The sequence below is a fragment of the Diadema setosum genome, chromosome 7, assembly GCF_964275005.1.
Source record: "Diadema setosum chromosome 7, eeDiaSeto1, whole genome shotgun sequence".
In the NCBI taxonomy this organism is placed as follows: Eukaryota; Metazoa; Echinodermata; class Echinoidea; order Diadematoida; family Diadematidae; genus Diadema; species Diadema setosum.
In genome coordinates this window covers 10,264,869-10,281,029 of record NC_092691.1, presented here as the reverse complement: position 1 = coordinate 10,281,029, position 16,161 = coordinate 10,264,869, and the positions used below count along the sequence as shown (strand labels likewise).

Here is a 16,161-nt window from a genome sequence, read left to right as displayed (position 1 = left end):
ATCAACATGCGGACTGGTGCTAATGAGACTTGGACTAGATGGCTAACCTGCCCGTATGGCAACGAAGTACAGTACTCAGTACTCGTGCCTGTACATGTACAGTATATGTTTGCATTCCTGTTAGCTACTGTGATTTAATGATATACAGCAAGAGCACTACAGTTGACCCAAATTGATTATTACAGCTAATTTACCACTGATTGAGGTTAGCATTGCTCTGACTGAGCCAAGGAGTATTGGCAGATGTGTCTCTTATCAGGTTTTCTTAATCTTATACATTATGTCACAATTTTGGTCTGCTGGCATTACCTAATCCAATTATGGAGATGATTCCTCCCTTGCATTAAGGAGATCCATAAAACTGGATTACACATCCCAGTCGCAATTTAGATTATAGTGTGAACTATCCCAGTGATTTGACAGTGTCAAATGAACAAAAAGGTGTCTGCACCACAACTGAGAATTTTGAGTGGAAATGATCTCTTATTGTCATTGTTTCTTATTTTGTGTCATGCAGATGATAGCCAAGGGAAAGGATGCTTCAGATCTCTTTGCTGCTGTCGTCAAGAATGTTGTCTCCAAGAACATAGAGGTACAAACCTTTTAAGGTTTTACATTGTTATATATCAATCCATCCTCAAATCCGGGTGATATAAAACCTGGTAGCTCTGTACACTCTGCCATCATTTTATGTATGCATGCTGTCAATGATTTAAATCAACATTAGTTTGTGTTTGTGTAATATTGTGGCCTGATTAAAGTTTGATTTCATACCATATATGAACAGTTCAGTTCCTCATTGTCACAGCTTTAGTGCATTCCACAATAGTGCACGTACCTCAGGAAATTCCTTTATAAACACTAGAGTCAGAGAATCAAAGTCTGATTTATGATTTTCAACCACACGGAAATGAAACTTAATGGACGAACCATGTCTATTGAAATCATACAGTCAACTTTGTGATGTCTTCTTTAAGTGTTGTAATTCTTTGCCTCTACTGTCTCAAACTGGCCAATATTTAATGAATTATTCTGTAACTTTGTAATATGAATAGTACTATACAAAGAAGTATGCTTGTAGCCTAATGGCTTTGCTATACATACAATGTAGTGCTGTAAATGTTAGGAATTGAATGTGACTATCGAACAATGATTTGCAATATAAGATTTGTTTTAACCAGACGTTCAGTATTTGTGTTAGATGCCCCATCGATGTAAGTACACTGTCCTTCTCAATATACTGCCCTTGCAATGCTGATATGAGGGAATACATTTGTATATTAGCACATGTGAAAATTTCTTTTGTATCTAGAACCGTGTAATGTTGATGGCGTGGAATACAAATTAAGGTATTGCTTGTTCCTGTGATGTCATAAGAAAAGGGGGGATGTACATTTTGAGGAATTTAGTGGAAAGCTGCTTGTTTGAATCCTCATGTACAGTAGTTTCCTTACTGTTCTCACTGCCCCTTGTAGTCAATAAAGAGGTGACTGACATCTCAATTCATTTGTTTATACTCACTGACGTGACACCCCCACGTCATCTTCCCACAGATCAAGAAGCTTGTGTACGTCTATCTGGTACGATATGCTGAGGAGCAGCAGGACTTGGCCTTGCTGTCTATCAGCACTTTTCAGAAAGGACTGAAGGTGAGGAGCCGGTTTCAGCACTTTGAAATCATTTTGACAGAACCAGCAAAGGAGGAAAAGAAGTTAGGAGTTTTAAGTCGTGTTTTGGTCCTACCTTTGATGTCGATGCAATTGTATGCTGCTGTTCAACCTAGAAGTCAACGGCAGTGTGACAAAATTATTTGTAGCTCATAGCAAAACTTGTTCATCATTATAAATCTTGCATCAGTCTCCTTTTTCAGCATCAGTGATATCAAGGGCTTGTCTCAGAGCAAGGTGAAATAGAAATCATTGAGAAAATAAATCTTTCTTAATACCAATTACTGTAAAAGTGGATAATTTTGCCCAAGTAATATTTTGCACTCAGCCGGGTAAGAAGAATTTTACATGTTCTTAATTCCACAGAATCAAACGTATAGATAGTATATAACTTTGATTTTCGTTCTAGTTTCATGTCATGCAGAGTGAGCAAAAATTTCTACACCACACAGATTTGCACTTTTACAGTAATTTACATTGATATTGGTTCAAATATGTTTCTTCAAAGTGCAGTATGGATAGAAGTAAACAGATATGAAGAGTCTATCATGAGAGACAGCAATACCCCTTTTTTTGTCCCATATATAGGACCCGAATCAGCTGATCCGAGCATCAGCCCTGCGTGTTTTGTCCAGCATCCGAGTACACATGATCGTTCCCATCATGATGCTGGCCATCAAGGAGAGCGTCAATGACATGTCGCCCTATGTCAGGAAGACGGCCGCCCACGCCATACCCAAGCTCTACAAGTGAGTAACATGTAGTCATCTCACACTTGCCCCAGCTACAATGTAGCTCCCTTAGTGTGAGCACTTTCTTCCAGGGGGGCAAGGGGCATGGCTTTCCCAGCATTGCTACATTTTGTAGCTAACCAATTTGAATATCTCAGTTGAGATGGATTCATTTAATACTAGTAAATCATCTTGTCTCGTTGAAGAGACGTTTTTGGAGGTGTCATGGCGGAGTGGATATTAGAGCGCACATCTCTGAATCACATTCTTTGAGCGTGATTTAGGTTTGTGGGTTCGATCCCCACGGAGCCTGACATGTTTGCCCTTCAGCAAGGTACTTTGTCCACATTGCTGCTCTCCGCCCAGGAGTATAAATGGGTACCCGGAAGGATGAGTGTTGATCAGCATATGCTCGCCTGTAAAATGGCGACTGGCTATAATGCTCTCCAGGGAGTGGAGAGTGAGCAATGTCAGTGCCGGCAGGAAATATTGTATCTAGTGACCAGGGTAATAATAGTATGTATGCGCTTTGAGCACTCAACAGAGTGGATTTAGCGCAATATAAATTCATATCATTATTATTATTAAGGCTGATTATTGCAGATAACTTTTGACTTATTCTTGGTCGTAGATCAGGGAAAGGGTGTACATTGTATGTACTTTGCATTCTAATAATGTTGTGTGTGTTTGTGAGTTTACGAAAGTAAAAAGCACTTACCTTGTCTGTCTCTGACTTTAGCTACAGAGCTACAATGGTTTGACTTCTTTCATCACAATAGTGGGGATTTTTTTTTTGTTTTTGTTTGCTTTGTTCTTTGCTTGTTTATAGTTTGGATCCAGAGCAGAAGGAGCAGCTTGTAGAAGTTATCGAGAAACTCCTGGCTGACAAGACTACAGTAAGTTCATGAAAGCAGATTTTTTACTGCCTCATTGTTACTATCTGATTGATTGTAATGTATGCTAGGTTTTGTTTTGTGTGTGTGTATAGATATTTTTGAGGCAGTGTGTTCATATTTCTGTCTCCCTGTTTATTCTTTCCTTTGTAAATAGGCCTTGTACAGTAGCTAGAATAGAGTTCTGGTTTACAAGGGCTAGTTGTATAATAACTAGAATTTGGCAAACTTCAAAATATCATGCTGAAACTTTGAAATGGGATAAAGTTCATAGGATGTACAATGTATGAAATTCTTGATTTTCACTGTTAACAATTTACAATAACTTGAGAAGAATTTGACTGAAATTACTTTTTTTCCTCATCCTTATATGACTGGAGTATGGATGTCTGTCATTGAGAAACCCCATTTTTGGGGAAGTTCTTTCTGTTCTTTCCTCAGTCATAAACACAGATGTGAGATGGATGTGTAGAACAACATGTCAAGTTTTTCGTAAATCTGTGGAAAAAATAGTAGAGCATGTCTTTTGAATATTATGTTGTTTGGCAGCTTGTCGCTGGCAGCGTTGTCATGGCTTTCGAAGAGGTGTGTCCGGAGAGGATTGACCTGATCCACAAAAACTTCCGCAAGCTCTGCAACCTGCTGATTGATGTGGAGGAGTGGGGCCAAGTGGTCATCATCAACATGCTGACCAGATACTCCCGCACGCAGTTCCTTGACCCCAACAAAGCCGTGAGTGTCCCCGCCATTTGCCTCTTCCTAGTTGCAGCTCTTTTTGAGCTGCCGAGCCTTGCTGAGTCCATAGGAGACCTCCTGGAAACTCCAATAGCTCTTTGTATCTGGATAAAAGAATATAAATATCCCCATATTTTTGGAATTTAATATGCCCATAGAGATGCATGTTGAATGCAAATGTCTCACAGATTGTACTTGGGAATCTTACCAATTATGATGGGTGAATTCTTAGCAGCCCTGCACTTCTTAAACATGAGAGGTGAAAAAAACCTCAAACCCACTACATTCTGGGTTCTGTAGAAAGGCTATAATGATTTCACAGTCTTGCAGGGTGTGGGGTACACTTGAATGGGTCATGTTTGTTGTGTGGGTTGCATAGGGCACTTTCTTGTTTGGGAAAACTGATTGCTGGACAGATCCATTGTGATGTCCTTCATCTGTGTACAGTGCATTTATTCCATTTGAAATAAAATTTTGTTGTGCATTAGATACACATTAGAGATTATCCTATAACCTGAGAGTCAAGGGTATACAGAAATTCACCTCTCACCTTTCCCCCATTCAGTGAATGCCCCAGTGACTCTGAAATTTGTGAATTTTTTGTTTAACCCTTTCTGTGTCAGGACAGTGTGTGCAGAGCTATGGGTTTTTCTGTGCCAGGCATGCAAAGCCTAAGGCAGGGCTCGACACTAACGGTGGCCCGGGGCCACCAGAAACGCACGTCGGGCCACCAAAATTTCAGAAATGAAGAATTTGGTGGCCTGATCGGGCCACCAAAAAAGGTCGGATGTTTGCCTTTGGGCCACCAAAAATAAAAGTTAGTGTGGAGCCCTGCCTAAGGATTAATCATTTTCAATGCAGAGACTTTGTAGTTTAATCATTTATTTGCCCCTCTCAGGATGTTATTCAGGAGCAATCTGAGCGCTCTTTCTACGGGTCAGAGCACAGCGAGGAGGAGGATGAGGAGAAAGAGACAGAGCAGAAGAAGCCGTACATCATGGACTCTGACCACCGACTTCTTCTACGCAGCGTCAAACCTCTCCTTCAGAGCAGGAATGCATCGGTAAGAGCTCACAGTGTGCCCCTCTCTGTTTTTTTTTTACCGCTATGATAGGTTTGCCTTAAAGGCATAGTTTACCATTGGCAGATGAAACAAAAACCCTGCATTAATGCTTTAAAATGGTTCTAAAATGTGAGATAGGGATAGAAACAACCACTGTAAAAATTTTAATCTGTATAATCGATGTTAAGTGTTGTTCAATACACAAAATGTGGACAAAAGTTATAATAGGAATGTTTCCAGACTAAACTGTCTACAGTTACAGTTTATTGAGAAAAACAGTGATATCTCTTTATATTTTAGAATTTATTGCAAACATTTTATATGGTAGGATGTTTTTGATACAACAGACCCACACATATGCATCAAATGTGATATCTTGAACATTTTTGAAATCACTGCTCCCAAAGGTAAACTGGACCTTTAAATATCTCCAGCCAAGATTATACCAAATCACATCATGCAAGTGGACACTTTCACTGACTGTATATTACAGTAGAATCACCTTGTGTAGTGTTGACAGTAGCAGTTAGGTAAGCAATGCAGTGTTGCAACTCATTAACAACTGATTGAAGCAGTACATAGATATTTGTTTGTGTGTGTGTGTCCATTTATATGATGTATGAAAGCAGTCAATATTTTGATGTCTGTAATAAAAATTTGCGATTAGTCTAAAGAGAAAAATGAAACGGGCCTAGCTTACAACTCACATATTTTCTACCTGTTTTTATGGCAACCCCTATACATGCGTCATTGGGACCAAATGGAATTTAAAGTAACACTGTCAATGCTTACATGCTAAAGGTGATGGGCTGAAATCACACATCAGCTAGATGGGCATTACACTCCCAGACACAGGGGCAATCATTTAATCATGCTGTGGTATATTTCATCCATTATCAAACTCGTGACCAAACTGGAGGCAACTTCTGTAAGTAGCATAAAGAGACATAGATGAAATGCCCTGCAATACAATGAGAGTACAGAGATGACACATAAGGGTTCCGTGTGTGAAGCATTACATCAGATAATGTACTGTCCTTGATCAGCATCACATTGACGTGCAAAAGTTTAATCTTAGAGACGAAAATCACCAGAATTATGCCACACCTGCAGAATCGTAATGATGTTTTTGAATCACAAACTGTCATTTTATATAAAAAGAAAAGCTGCAAACCATTGAAATTGTAAGTAATTATGCAACTTTACAATCGGGTACTTTTCTGTCTTCAGTGTCAGATTGATAGGAAATCCTCCTCATTGAGTTATTCATCAACAGGAATTGCCTGTCACAGATGCCATTTTTTTTTTTCTTTTTTGTGCAGGTTGTGATGGCTGTAGCCCAACTGTACCATCACATTGCTCCCAAGAATGAAGTGGGCCTCATTGCCAAGCCTTTGGTACGACTGCTCAGGAGTCACAGGTAAACAAGAACCCTGTCTTTTAAAAGAGACAGTATTCTATAGCCTGTCACCAAAATGTGTCCGAATCTGCTTGTTTTAAATCAAAATTTAATAACAACAATAGGAACGTTGAATGAGTAATATGAGTCTCAAGCAGATGTGACTCTCTTTCTCAACTGCATTGGTGTTTTCAAATTCTTGAAGAGCACATAATATTTTGTGTAGTCAGTACAGATGTTTCCAAGAGACATTTTATCCTTTGGCCCTATGAAATGAATATAATGGTTTAGATTGTAGCCTTCATTGTAAAAGAATAGAGGATAATTGTGTATAGCACATTGACCTCTCCTTTGTGATGTTATGAATGTGACTGCATCACAAAACTAACAAAAAGTCACACCCCTTGATTTTACGTGAGGACTCAAAAAAGGTGAAATGAGTCAATCCAGTCAATCTGGAGTTTTTCATATTTTCTGAAAGAGCTATTCTTCCTCTACATAATTCCCAAGTTTGGGATCATAAAATGAATCTATAGGAAAGTGTGTTTTCAGCAGTTTTTCTACAACCTTTTTTTTTTTTTAAGAGTAGTTTGATCAGATATGTCTTAGAGGCCCCTTTTCATTTCTTGAAACTCCCTTGCACACTCTTCACCTTTAACTCTAATAATTTTTGAAAGTTTAATGCTACTGCTTTGTAAGTTGGTGTTAATCATGGACATAATGTGTTTAAATTGAGCATGCTCAACTGCAGCTCAATCTAATAATCCCTTCATTGCTGTTGCTCTGGTGGGCTACATCCTGTTTTTTTTGTCCCTTTCATCACACAGCTAGCATGGCTTGGTAAAGATTAAGCACTTGAATAGACCCTGTTACTTCACAGCCTCTTTTCTCAGTTCAATCAGTCAGTGAATAAAGCGCAGTAGTTAAAGACACACACTCGTTGAAGTTTATGTCGTATCGTGTATATCATAACTGGGATATAGTTTCACCTAAAATTCTGTTAATCTAGTACTGATGCTGAATATTGTACACATAATAAATTTAGCTTTTAATAACAAAGAGTTTAGAACATCATTTCTTGATCTTATTGTTTACCATTTATTTTCCTTATGAGGTTCCCCATGTAAGATTGTTTGTTGATACTTCCATGAATGAGCAGACTTTCTCTGTGAGTTGCCATGCATCGATGTGATACCAATAAAGAGTTAAGGTGTTATTGATGGAGCCTTCTCTGACAATGTGTAGTAATTTCTATGACACCATCACACAAGAAGTGATGCTAGACAAACACAAGACATTCCCTAACTCAAAATTATGTGTGTCTGACTAGTTTCACTTTGCCTTTCAAACCTGAGTTCATTGTGGCTGAGATGAAATTAAAAAAAAAAATATATACATTGTGATCACTGCAGGGAAGTACAGTCTGTGGTGCTGAGCAACGTTGCCACCATGAGTGCTAACCGCCGCGGCATGTTTGAGCCCTTCCTCAAGAGCTTCTTTGTGCGTTCGAGCGACGCGACCCACATCCGACTCCTGAAGCTGGAGATCATGACCAATATAGCAAGTGGCACCAGCATCTCTACCATCCTCAAGGAGTTGCAGGTCAGTTTTAAAGGCTCATCAAAACATTTCACAAATAAGCCTAGCTTTTATCACAAAATTTGTCATGAAGTTTCATTTTGTGGGCTAGGTGTTGTATGAAATATAAATGATGCTTGCTTTGTAAGTTAATATCTTATAAAGTCACTCTGACATTATTTCTGCGAAGTGTTTAGACTAAAAAGCAATGTTAAGTTGTGAGGATTTTCAGGATGGAGTACAAAGTTTCAGTGAAGAGTTTTATGTTTCCTCTATAAAAAAAAAAAAAAAATGGCCAGCAAAGCAATAAGTGAAATATATGTAATATATATATATTTTAATCAATTCAATGACTGTTGCTTCTTCTGAAATATGAAGTATTGTTGCATCTCTTGTCTGCCCACAGACGTACGTGACGAGTTCAGACAAGGAGTTTGTGGCTGCTACGATCCAAGCCATCGGCCGCTGTGCCAGCAACATTGAGGAGGTGACAGAGTCATGCATGAATGGTCTCATGGGGCTCATGTCGAATCGAGACGGTGAGAGGATTCTTTTTTTTTTCTTTTTTTCTTTTTAAATCTCCAAGTCTGTAAGAAAGACATTTCTCATTCGGCTGTGTTTGATTTTTTTTGCTCAGCTAGAGTGTCTTATGTCCACTTGAATTCACATTGGATTTATCTATGTCCATGTGATGAGTGCAGCTACACTCGTAAGCAGGTTTTGGTTGGCCAAACTATACCCATACAGGAGACTTATGTGATATTGTTTCTCAAAAAGTTGTTTGCCAAAATAAGTGTATTTAGAAAAAATACTAAGACGTGATCTGTATCACCATTTTTGTCAGTTATCAGAGTTGCTTTTATGGCATTTGGTATTAAAACTGAAGCACAATGATTTGTCTGTGCAGTAGATGGTAAGATTTCAAATGCAAATAGAAAAGGATCAGGAAAAAATGGATTTGAAAAAGCAATTTCTCCTGTATAGCAGTGACCCAACACCCAACCAAATTTTGCAAGAGCTTATCTGATTGCATACATTTGACTGCTTCACGCATTATCTCACACAGGATTTAACTTAAGCTCTATTTCTTGCCATACAAAAGAGAGTTTAAAAAATAGATGTTTGCAGTATGATTTTTTTTCTGGGATGATAGGATGTAAGTAACTTTCCTTAGACCCAAAGGAAAAAAAAAAAAAGATTAGACTTGTTTTATATAAAAATTGATTTGGTAGAGTTACAATGTACTGTTAAAGTGTAAATTTTCACGATGTGGAAATTTTTGCACATCTCGTGCAACCAGACACTAGTGCGAAAATAAAGGGCACACAAATATTTTTGCATGCCACATGTTCCAGTAGTTAATGTCCTGATTCCTTGAAATTGATAACTTGAAATTCATCATACCCGGCCGAGCATGAAAAATTACTGGCACGAAAATATCCACTTTTACAGTATATCTTGAATTACGGTAAAAGTGGTATTTTTGCGCGACTAATTAAATTCTGGTTGCGCGAAATGCGCAAAAATTTCAACACCGCGAAAATTTCCACTTTTACAGTACCCTATGATAACGAGGATGTATTTCTGTGCTGAATTACAGAGGCCGTGGTAGCGGAGAGTGTGGTGGTCATTCGCAAGCTGCTCCAGATGAATCCCACCGGTCATAAAGAAATCATCCGTCACATGGCCAAGCTGGCTGATGCCATCACTGTAAGCAGAGGGCTTTGCCCTCTTCCCAGACTTTTGGTTTTCCTTGTTGTGTTTTTAGGTATGAGTGATTCTGTGCATGCACCTGTGTATGTACACTGTACTTGTGTGTCTGTGTGTGTCTGTGTATACATATGCATGCTTGTGTGTGTGCATGCCTGTATGACAGTTTAATGTTGGTTGTAGAGCTTTAAAGCCGCAGTTCGACATTGAAAGCAGTGATTAAAAAATGTTTGAATTTTCACCTTCGATGCATATGTTTAGTTCATTTGTATCACAAAACATCTTACCATATATAAAAATTTGCAATAAAATAATAAACTGTAAGGAGATATCGCAAATTTTATAAATAAACCATAAATGCAGATGGTTAATTCTAGAAACGATTGCGAAAAAGTATTGTTTAAATTTTGTATATTTAACAATACTTCGCATTGATTATACAGATCAACATTTTTTACATTGGTTGTTTCTATCTATAACTCACATTTTAGAACTATTTTGAAGCACTACTTCTGGGTTTTTGTTTCCATCTGCAAATGGTAAATGGTGGCTTTAAGTCCTGTTGACCCAATTGACAGTATCGCTAATTGTTGTGTCCGCCCAGGTGCCCATGGCTCGGGCCAGCATCCTGTGGCTGATCGGTGAGTACTCGGACAACGTCCCCAAGATCGCTCCCGACGTCCTCCGCAAGATGGCCAAGGGGTTCATCGGCGAAGAGGACATCGTCAAGCTTCAGATCCTCAACCTTGCAGCCAAGCTGTACCTGACCAACTCTAAGCAGGTCTGTCTTCACGTGTGCCACAAAAAGAGAAAGTAAAAGGAAAACTGTAATTTCCAAAAATAATAATAATGATGACTTTATGACTTTAAGGTGCAGACTTTCCTCCAGAGAAAAATCAGTCAGCCAAACAAATTTGTTGAGACATACTCTTAAACATAATGGGATCAATTCAGGATTGTGAGTATCGAGAACCCCAACCATCCAACTTGGATAGTGACTTGAAAGAAACAAGCTGAGAAAGTAATGGTACGTGCCATAAAGGAGGGATGATCTGTTGAGAATCACAGGAATCATATATTTGGCCAATATTGATATAGATATGGCAATTAGCAGTCTTGTTTTGTTAACTCTGACATCCCATGTATCTTTCCAATGTGAACGTAATGTTGTGGGAATTTCTTTTTCATAATGATATCAGAAGCATTTGCTAAAATTAACACAGGAGAATTTTCAAAGTATTTATTTTGGTGGCACTCCTCCCCATCAGACCAAACTTCTGCTCCAGTATGTGCTCAACCTGGCCAAGTACGACCAGAACTACGACATCCGTGACCGCGCCCGATTCTTGAAGCACCTCCTTCTACCGGGGGACAAGTCCAGCACCTTCTCCAAACATGCCAAGAAGATTATTCTGTCCACAAAGCCAGCACCTGTCATTGAGTCTGTTTTCAAGGGTAAGTCCAGACCGGAGATAAATCCACCGTCACAGAGGTTTTACACTGTTATGCTTTTGGAAGCTTCCCTTGATACTGGATGGGAACAATGCAGAAATCACTTGGCATGTTACAGATAGTGAAATTTAACTAATGCCAACAAAAGCAAAGAAGATAGCAAAACGACTAAAAGAGTCAGAGGTTTGCAGCACACCATGTGAATAAAAAGTGTGAAGGATGGGGATTAAAGTCTTCTTTTGTTGTGAATCATTGTGATGCAAAGGTGGAATGGCCATGTGGATAATCTTGAAAAAGGACTGCAAGGCATTCTGTGATAGGAAATGAGGTCCTGTGGGGACGAGTGCCGAGCAGACAGCCTTGATTAAAGCGCTACTAGTATTTGATTATTCTTTTGTTATAATAGTGCAATCACGAGAGAGCAGATCACTGTATGGAGAGCCCTGGAAAGGACTGAGTGGTTTATTCTTTTTCATATGATGGTGCAGTGAGGAAACCGTCACTGTGTGGGACGCCCTAATAATGATAAAAAAATAAAGAACTATTAAGCACATTAAATGTGTTTGTCTCCCTCTCTGACCAGACCGTGACCAGTTCCAGCTGGGTTCTCTCTCCCACATGATCAATGCCAAGGCCACAGGCTACATTGAACTGCCAGACTTTCCCGAAGTGGCACCAGATCCGAGTGTGCGAGTTGTTGAGGTATGTAATGGCAGACGTTTATCATGATCCATCAACCTTTCACCCTTCTTTCATCATTCATTCATTCATGTATCGTTCATTATCTTATTCATTTATTCACTCATTTACTTATCATTCTTTCACTAACTCATTCGTGCATTCATACTTTCATTCATTCATTCATTCACACATGCTTTCATTCTATATTTCATTTATTCACTCATTTATGTATTCATTCTCATTCATTCACTCATTCATGCATTCCTTTCATTCATTCATTCATTCATTCATTCATTCATTCATTCATTCATTCAATCATTCATTCATTCATTCAATCATTCATTCATCCATTCATTCATTCATTCATTCATTCATTCATTCATTCATTCATTCATTCATTCATTCATTCATTCATTCATTTGTTCATTCATTCATTCATTCATTCATTTATTCCTTTGATCAATGAAGTGTGACAGGGAGTGGAATATTCTTCTTGGAAATGTTCTTGTTTGTTTGCTTCCTGTTTTGTTTGTGTACACATTATTTTTGATGAGGAAAAAGTGAAATTGAAAATATATATTGACAAAAGAAAAATTATCGGCAAATAAACATATGCATATAGGAAGAAAACACAAAGGGGCAATGATTCATTGATTTAAAATGCCAGATAAGGACCATTTATGAATGGAGCTTGTGAATTTAATATTAAAATAAATGAATGAAAAATTGCCGCTGGGGCGACAAGACGTCATACCTACAAAATGTCAAATGTCCAGGAGAGCAAAAAAAACAAAAACAAAAACAAACATGGCAGCCAAAGCACTGTATCAAATGGGATAGTCTTTCCTTTGACATGCCATGGTGGCTTCATTTTGAGGGTAAGGCAGCTAGGATTTGGACAGGACATCACTTAACTTTTTATCTGACCATTAACCCCCCAAAAGGTCATTTTCACCAAAATTTGAGATACAAGGTCTTGACACCCCAGCGACAAAATGGAAGTTAATAATTCCTTCACATTTTACATTAAAGGGATGGTATAGTATTGGAGGAGATGACAAATGAGCTTTTAACTTTTTATGAGATATCAAGAAACCACTTGTGAAATAGTACAGAGCATACCATTCTAAGAGGAATTCAAAGTTTATTTGATTGAAATCGGTTTTGGAATAGCCAAGACATCCAAAAGCAAAGTTAAACAAAGCCGTCGGAATAAAAGGTGGGTCCAACCGTTATTAGTATTGCTGTGTTTTGGGTATCTCAGCCATTTCAAAACCAATTTTTATCAAATAAACTTTGAATATTTCTCTTGGAATTGCATGCTCCTTCATAGTCCATAAGAGGTTTCTCATTATCTCACCCAAAAATGTTAGAACCCTGAGGTTAGGCCTCATCCAAAACTATATGATCCCTTTAAATGTTACACCTGTGCAGTGTGCTAGAATGGACATATACAGGCACAGTGCTCAAGTAAGACAAAGTCTATCCTGAATTATGCCAGTCACATACTGTATTTGGCAATCACATGTTAATGTTTTCATCAAGGCTTTTATCTTCCATATCCATATAGTCTAGAGATAGTAATACATCCAACATGTTCATTACAACGGAACAGACTATTAAAATGTGTGAGTATTTATGAACAAGTCTGTTCTTCTGTCTGACCAAATGTGGTTGTGTTCTTCAAATCATGCATGATATATTTTTATTTCTTTTGTTTCTGGGGGCTTGTTCCAATGCAAGAGCATGCCCAATCAAATTGTTTTAACATATTTGACCTTTGACCTGTCATTGCTTCGTCACACATCAGGAAGCGCTCCCTTGGACCGGTGATCGGAAGGAGGTGGCCAAGAAGAAGATGAAGGCCAAGTCGTTCTACTCCAGCTCTGAGGAGAGCGAGGAGGAGGAAGATGAAGAGGGATCCTCATCGGGTAAGAATGGGGGAGTGGCTCTTGAGTTGGACTGATGCACTAGTGTGTTGAGTGAGGGTGCCTTCGAGCACTCTAAAGCGAACTAAAATGAACTGAACTAAGCTTACCAACTGAATTGTGCCAGATTTGACGCGTTTGAGCGCTCTGCTTAGAAAGTGTACCTCGTGCATTATTTTAAGAAGAGGTCGCACATTTTGTAGCAAGAGGGTCATTCACTTGGCGCACTTGAACTACTTACAGATGTCCCGAACAAAGAGATCAAACTTTTTGCATTATGACGCATGTGCATGTTGTGCGCATTCTTCACAGCTTTTGGTACCCTTTTGGTGCACATCGGGAAGTGGTCCACTTTTGGCTCGGTGAAGTACGGTACGGTACACTTTAGGAGCGTGGAAGTGCTCCTCTGGTGTGGGTATGGTACGGTACAGTTCGCTTTAGGTTAGTGCTCTAACAACGCACCTTGAGTGAGCTGGTTTGTATGTCAGACCAGGCATAGCTTGACTGAATATGCAGTCTGTGCAATATGTAATCCTAACGTAGTCCCGAGTATACTCGGGCAGGGGTCTATGGGAAATGCATGTTGTAGCAAAATTAGCCCATCCTCAACTGGGTAACATACCAAGCTTTTTTAATCAGCATTCATTAATCCATCCAAACTTAACCCAGTTGTTAAGTGAGCAAGCCGACTCTGGCATAGCAATGTGCCTCAGTCCAAAAGGAAGGCCATGATAACAAATTCGGGGAGTATGAAACAAAAGTTATGATTATAGTTTGTAATTGATGACTTGGGGGACATTCAAATCCTACTGTAGCTTTCCTAGTTCTACAAGTCCGTTTGGCCCGAATTCACGAAGATGGTACAATCTTGTCCATGGTTTAAACCATGGACAAAGACCGTAGGTTTTTATGGAGCACCAAGTATGGCATGGCCTATTTTGTTAATACAATATCAGTCATTTCGTCAACGAGATAGGCCATGCGACACTTGGCACTACATAAAAAAACTATGGTCTTTGTCCATGGTTTAAACCATGGACAAGATTGTACCACCTTTGTGAATTTAGGCCATTATGTTTACAAAACATAGATAAGAGATGAAGTCTCTTGAACCTTTGCACTGTCAATGTCCATTGCCAGAAGGGTCCTAAGGCATGCAGGCTTGAAAAATCACAAAAAAAATTATGGTCCCATTATATGAAAGAGCTTTCAAAACTCTGCCAAAAAATATCATGGACCATGGTTTAAATCATGGACAAGATTGTACCACCTTTGTGAATTTAGGCCATTATGTTTACAAACATAGATAAGAGATGAAGTCTCTTGAACCTTTGCACTGTCAATGTCCATTGCCAGAAGGGTCCTAAGGCATGCAGGCTTGAAAAATCACAAAAAAAAAAATTATGGTCCCATTATATGAAAGAGATTTCAAAACTCTGCCAAAAAAATATTATGAACCAAAATATGATTTTATGGTGAAATTTCATGCTAGAGTCCTTCTGCTGGGCAGGTGACGGAATTTCGTTTGTTTGTTTGTTCTTTTTTTCAGTTAACTCGTTCCATACGGGGACCTGGTGACCTGTGTATCAAGTCTATGGGCATTTCAGAATTCAGTATGGAACAGGTTAACAACCCTTTGGAATGTTTAATTGTGTTTTCATTCATTTTCTGACCAGTGAACCTATAGAATAATGAACCTTCTTTCATTTTCGGACTAGAGACCATTCGGAATGATGAATACTGTATGTGTGTGTGTTATCACTTTTCAGAAGAAGGGAGTGAGATGAGCTCTGGGTCTGCCAGCAGCTCAGGCTCGGGAAGCGAGAGCGAGGAGAGCAGTGATGAGGAGAGCGAGGAGGAAGACTCGAGCGAGGCCAGGTCGTCGGCGTCGGACTCAGGGAAGAGCGCCTCCGCATCGGAATCCGAAGAGGATTCGAGCGAAGAGAGTGAATCAGAGAGTGAGGAGGATGTGAAACCAGTCAAGAAGGTGAGCCACAAATTGCTAGAATTGATGCTATTAGTTTGGGAAATCACAAGCTTGTCACAAATCATTCACTCCGACGTTACTGGTTTGGAAATCATTAGCTTGTTAAAAGCCACTCAAACATATTAGGTAATTGGTTTGGAAATTATTAGCTTGTCCATCACAAAGACTTTTAACTCTTTTGGAAATCATCAGTTTGTTAAAAACCACTCAAAGAGAGGTTATTGGTTTGACGATTACTAGCTTGTCCATCACAAGTCATTCAAACAGAGGTTATTGGTTTGGGCATTACTAGCTTGTGACAAGTCAGTCACACAGGGGCTATTGCCTTGGGAATTTA

At 39.0% G+C, this 16,161-nt stretch overlaps 1 protein-coding gene across 3 annotated transcripts in view; it reads left to right on the top strand.

Moving 5' to 3' along the window:
* LOC140230825 (AP-3 complex subunit beta-2-like) overlaps positions 1–16,161 on the top strand; it is a 59,807-nt gene that overhangs the window by 26,989 nt on the left and 16,657 nt on the right. For all 3 annotated transcript variants that reach the window (XM_072310966.1, XM_072310965.1, XM_072310967.1), the window contains exons 4-18: positions 518–592; positions 1,554–1,649; positions 2,256–2,416; positions 3,228–3,294; positions 3,841–4,023; positions 4,925–5,089; positions 6,412–6,509; positions 7,901–8,090; positions 8,473–8,605; positions 9,667–9,776; positions 10,381–10,557; positions 11,045–11,231; positions 11,812–11,930; positions 13,720–13,840; positions 15,607–15,824. In XM_072310966.1, the coding sequence (XP_072167067.1) occupies positions 518–592; positions 1,554–1,649; positions 2,256–2,416; positions 3,228–3,294; positions 3,841–4,023; positions 4,925–5,089; positions 6,412–6,509; positions 7,901–8,090; positions 8,473–8,605; positions 9,667–9,776; positions 10,381–10,557; positions 11,045–11,231; positions 11,812–11,930; positions 13,720–13,840; positions 15,607–15,824 (2,100 nt within the window). The remainder of the gene's footprint in view (positions 1–517; positions 593–1,553; positions 1,650–2,255; positions 2,417–3,227; positions 3,295–3,840; positions 4,024–4,924; positions 5,090–6,411; positions 6,510–7,900; positions 8,091–8,472; positions 8,606–9,666; positions 9,777–10,380; positions 10,558–11,044; positions 11,232–11,811; positions 11,931–13,719; positions 13,841–15,606; positions 15,825–16,161) is intronic.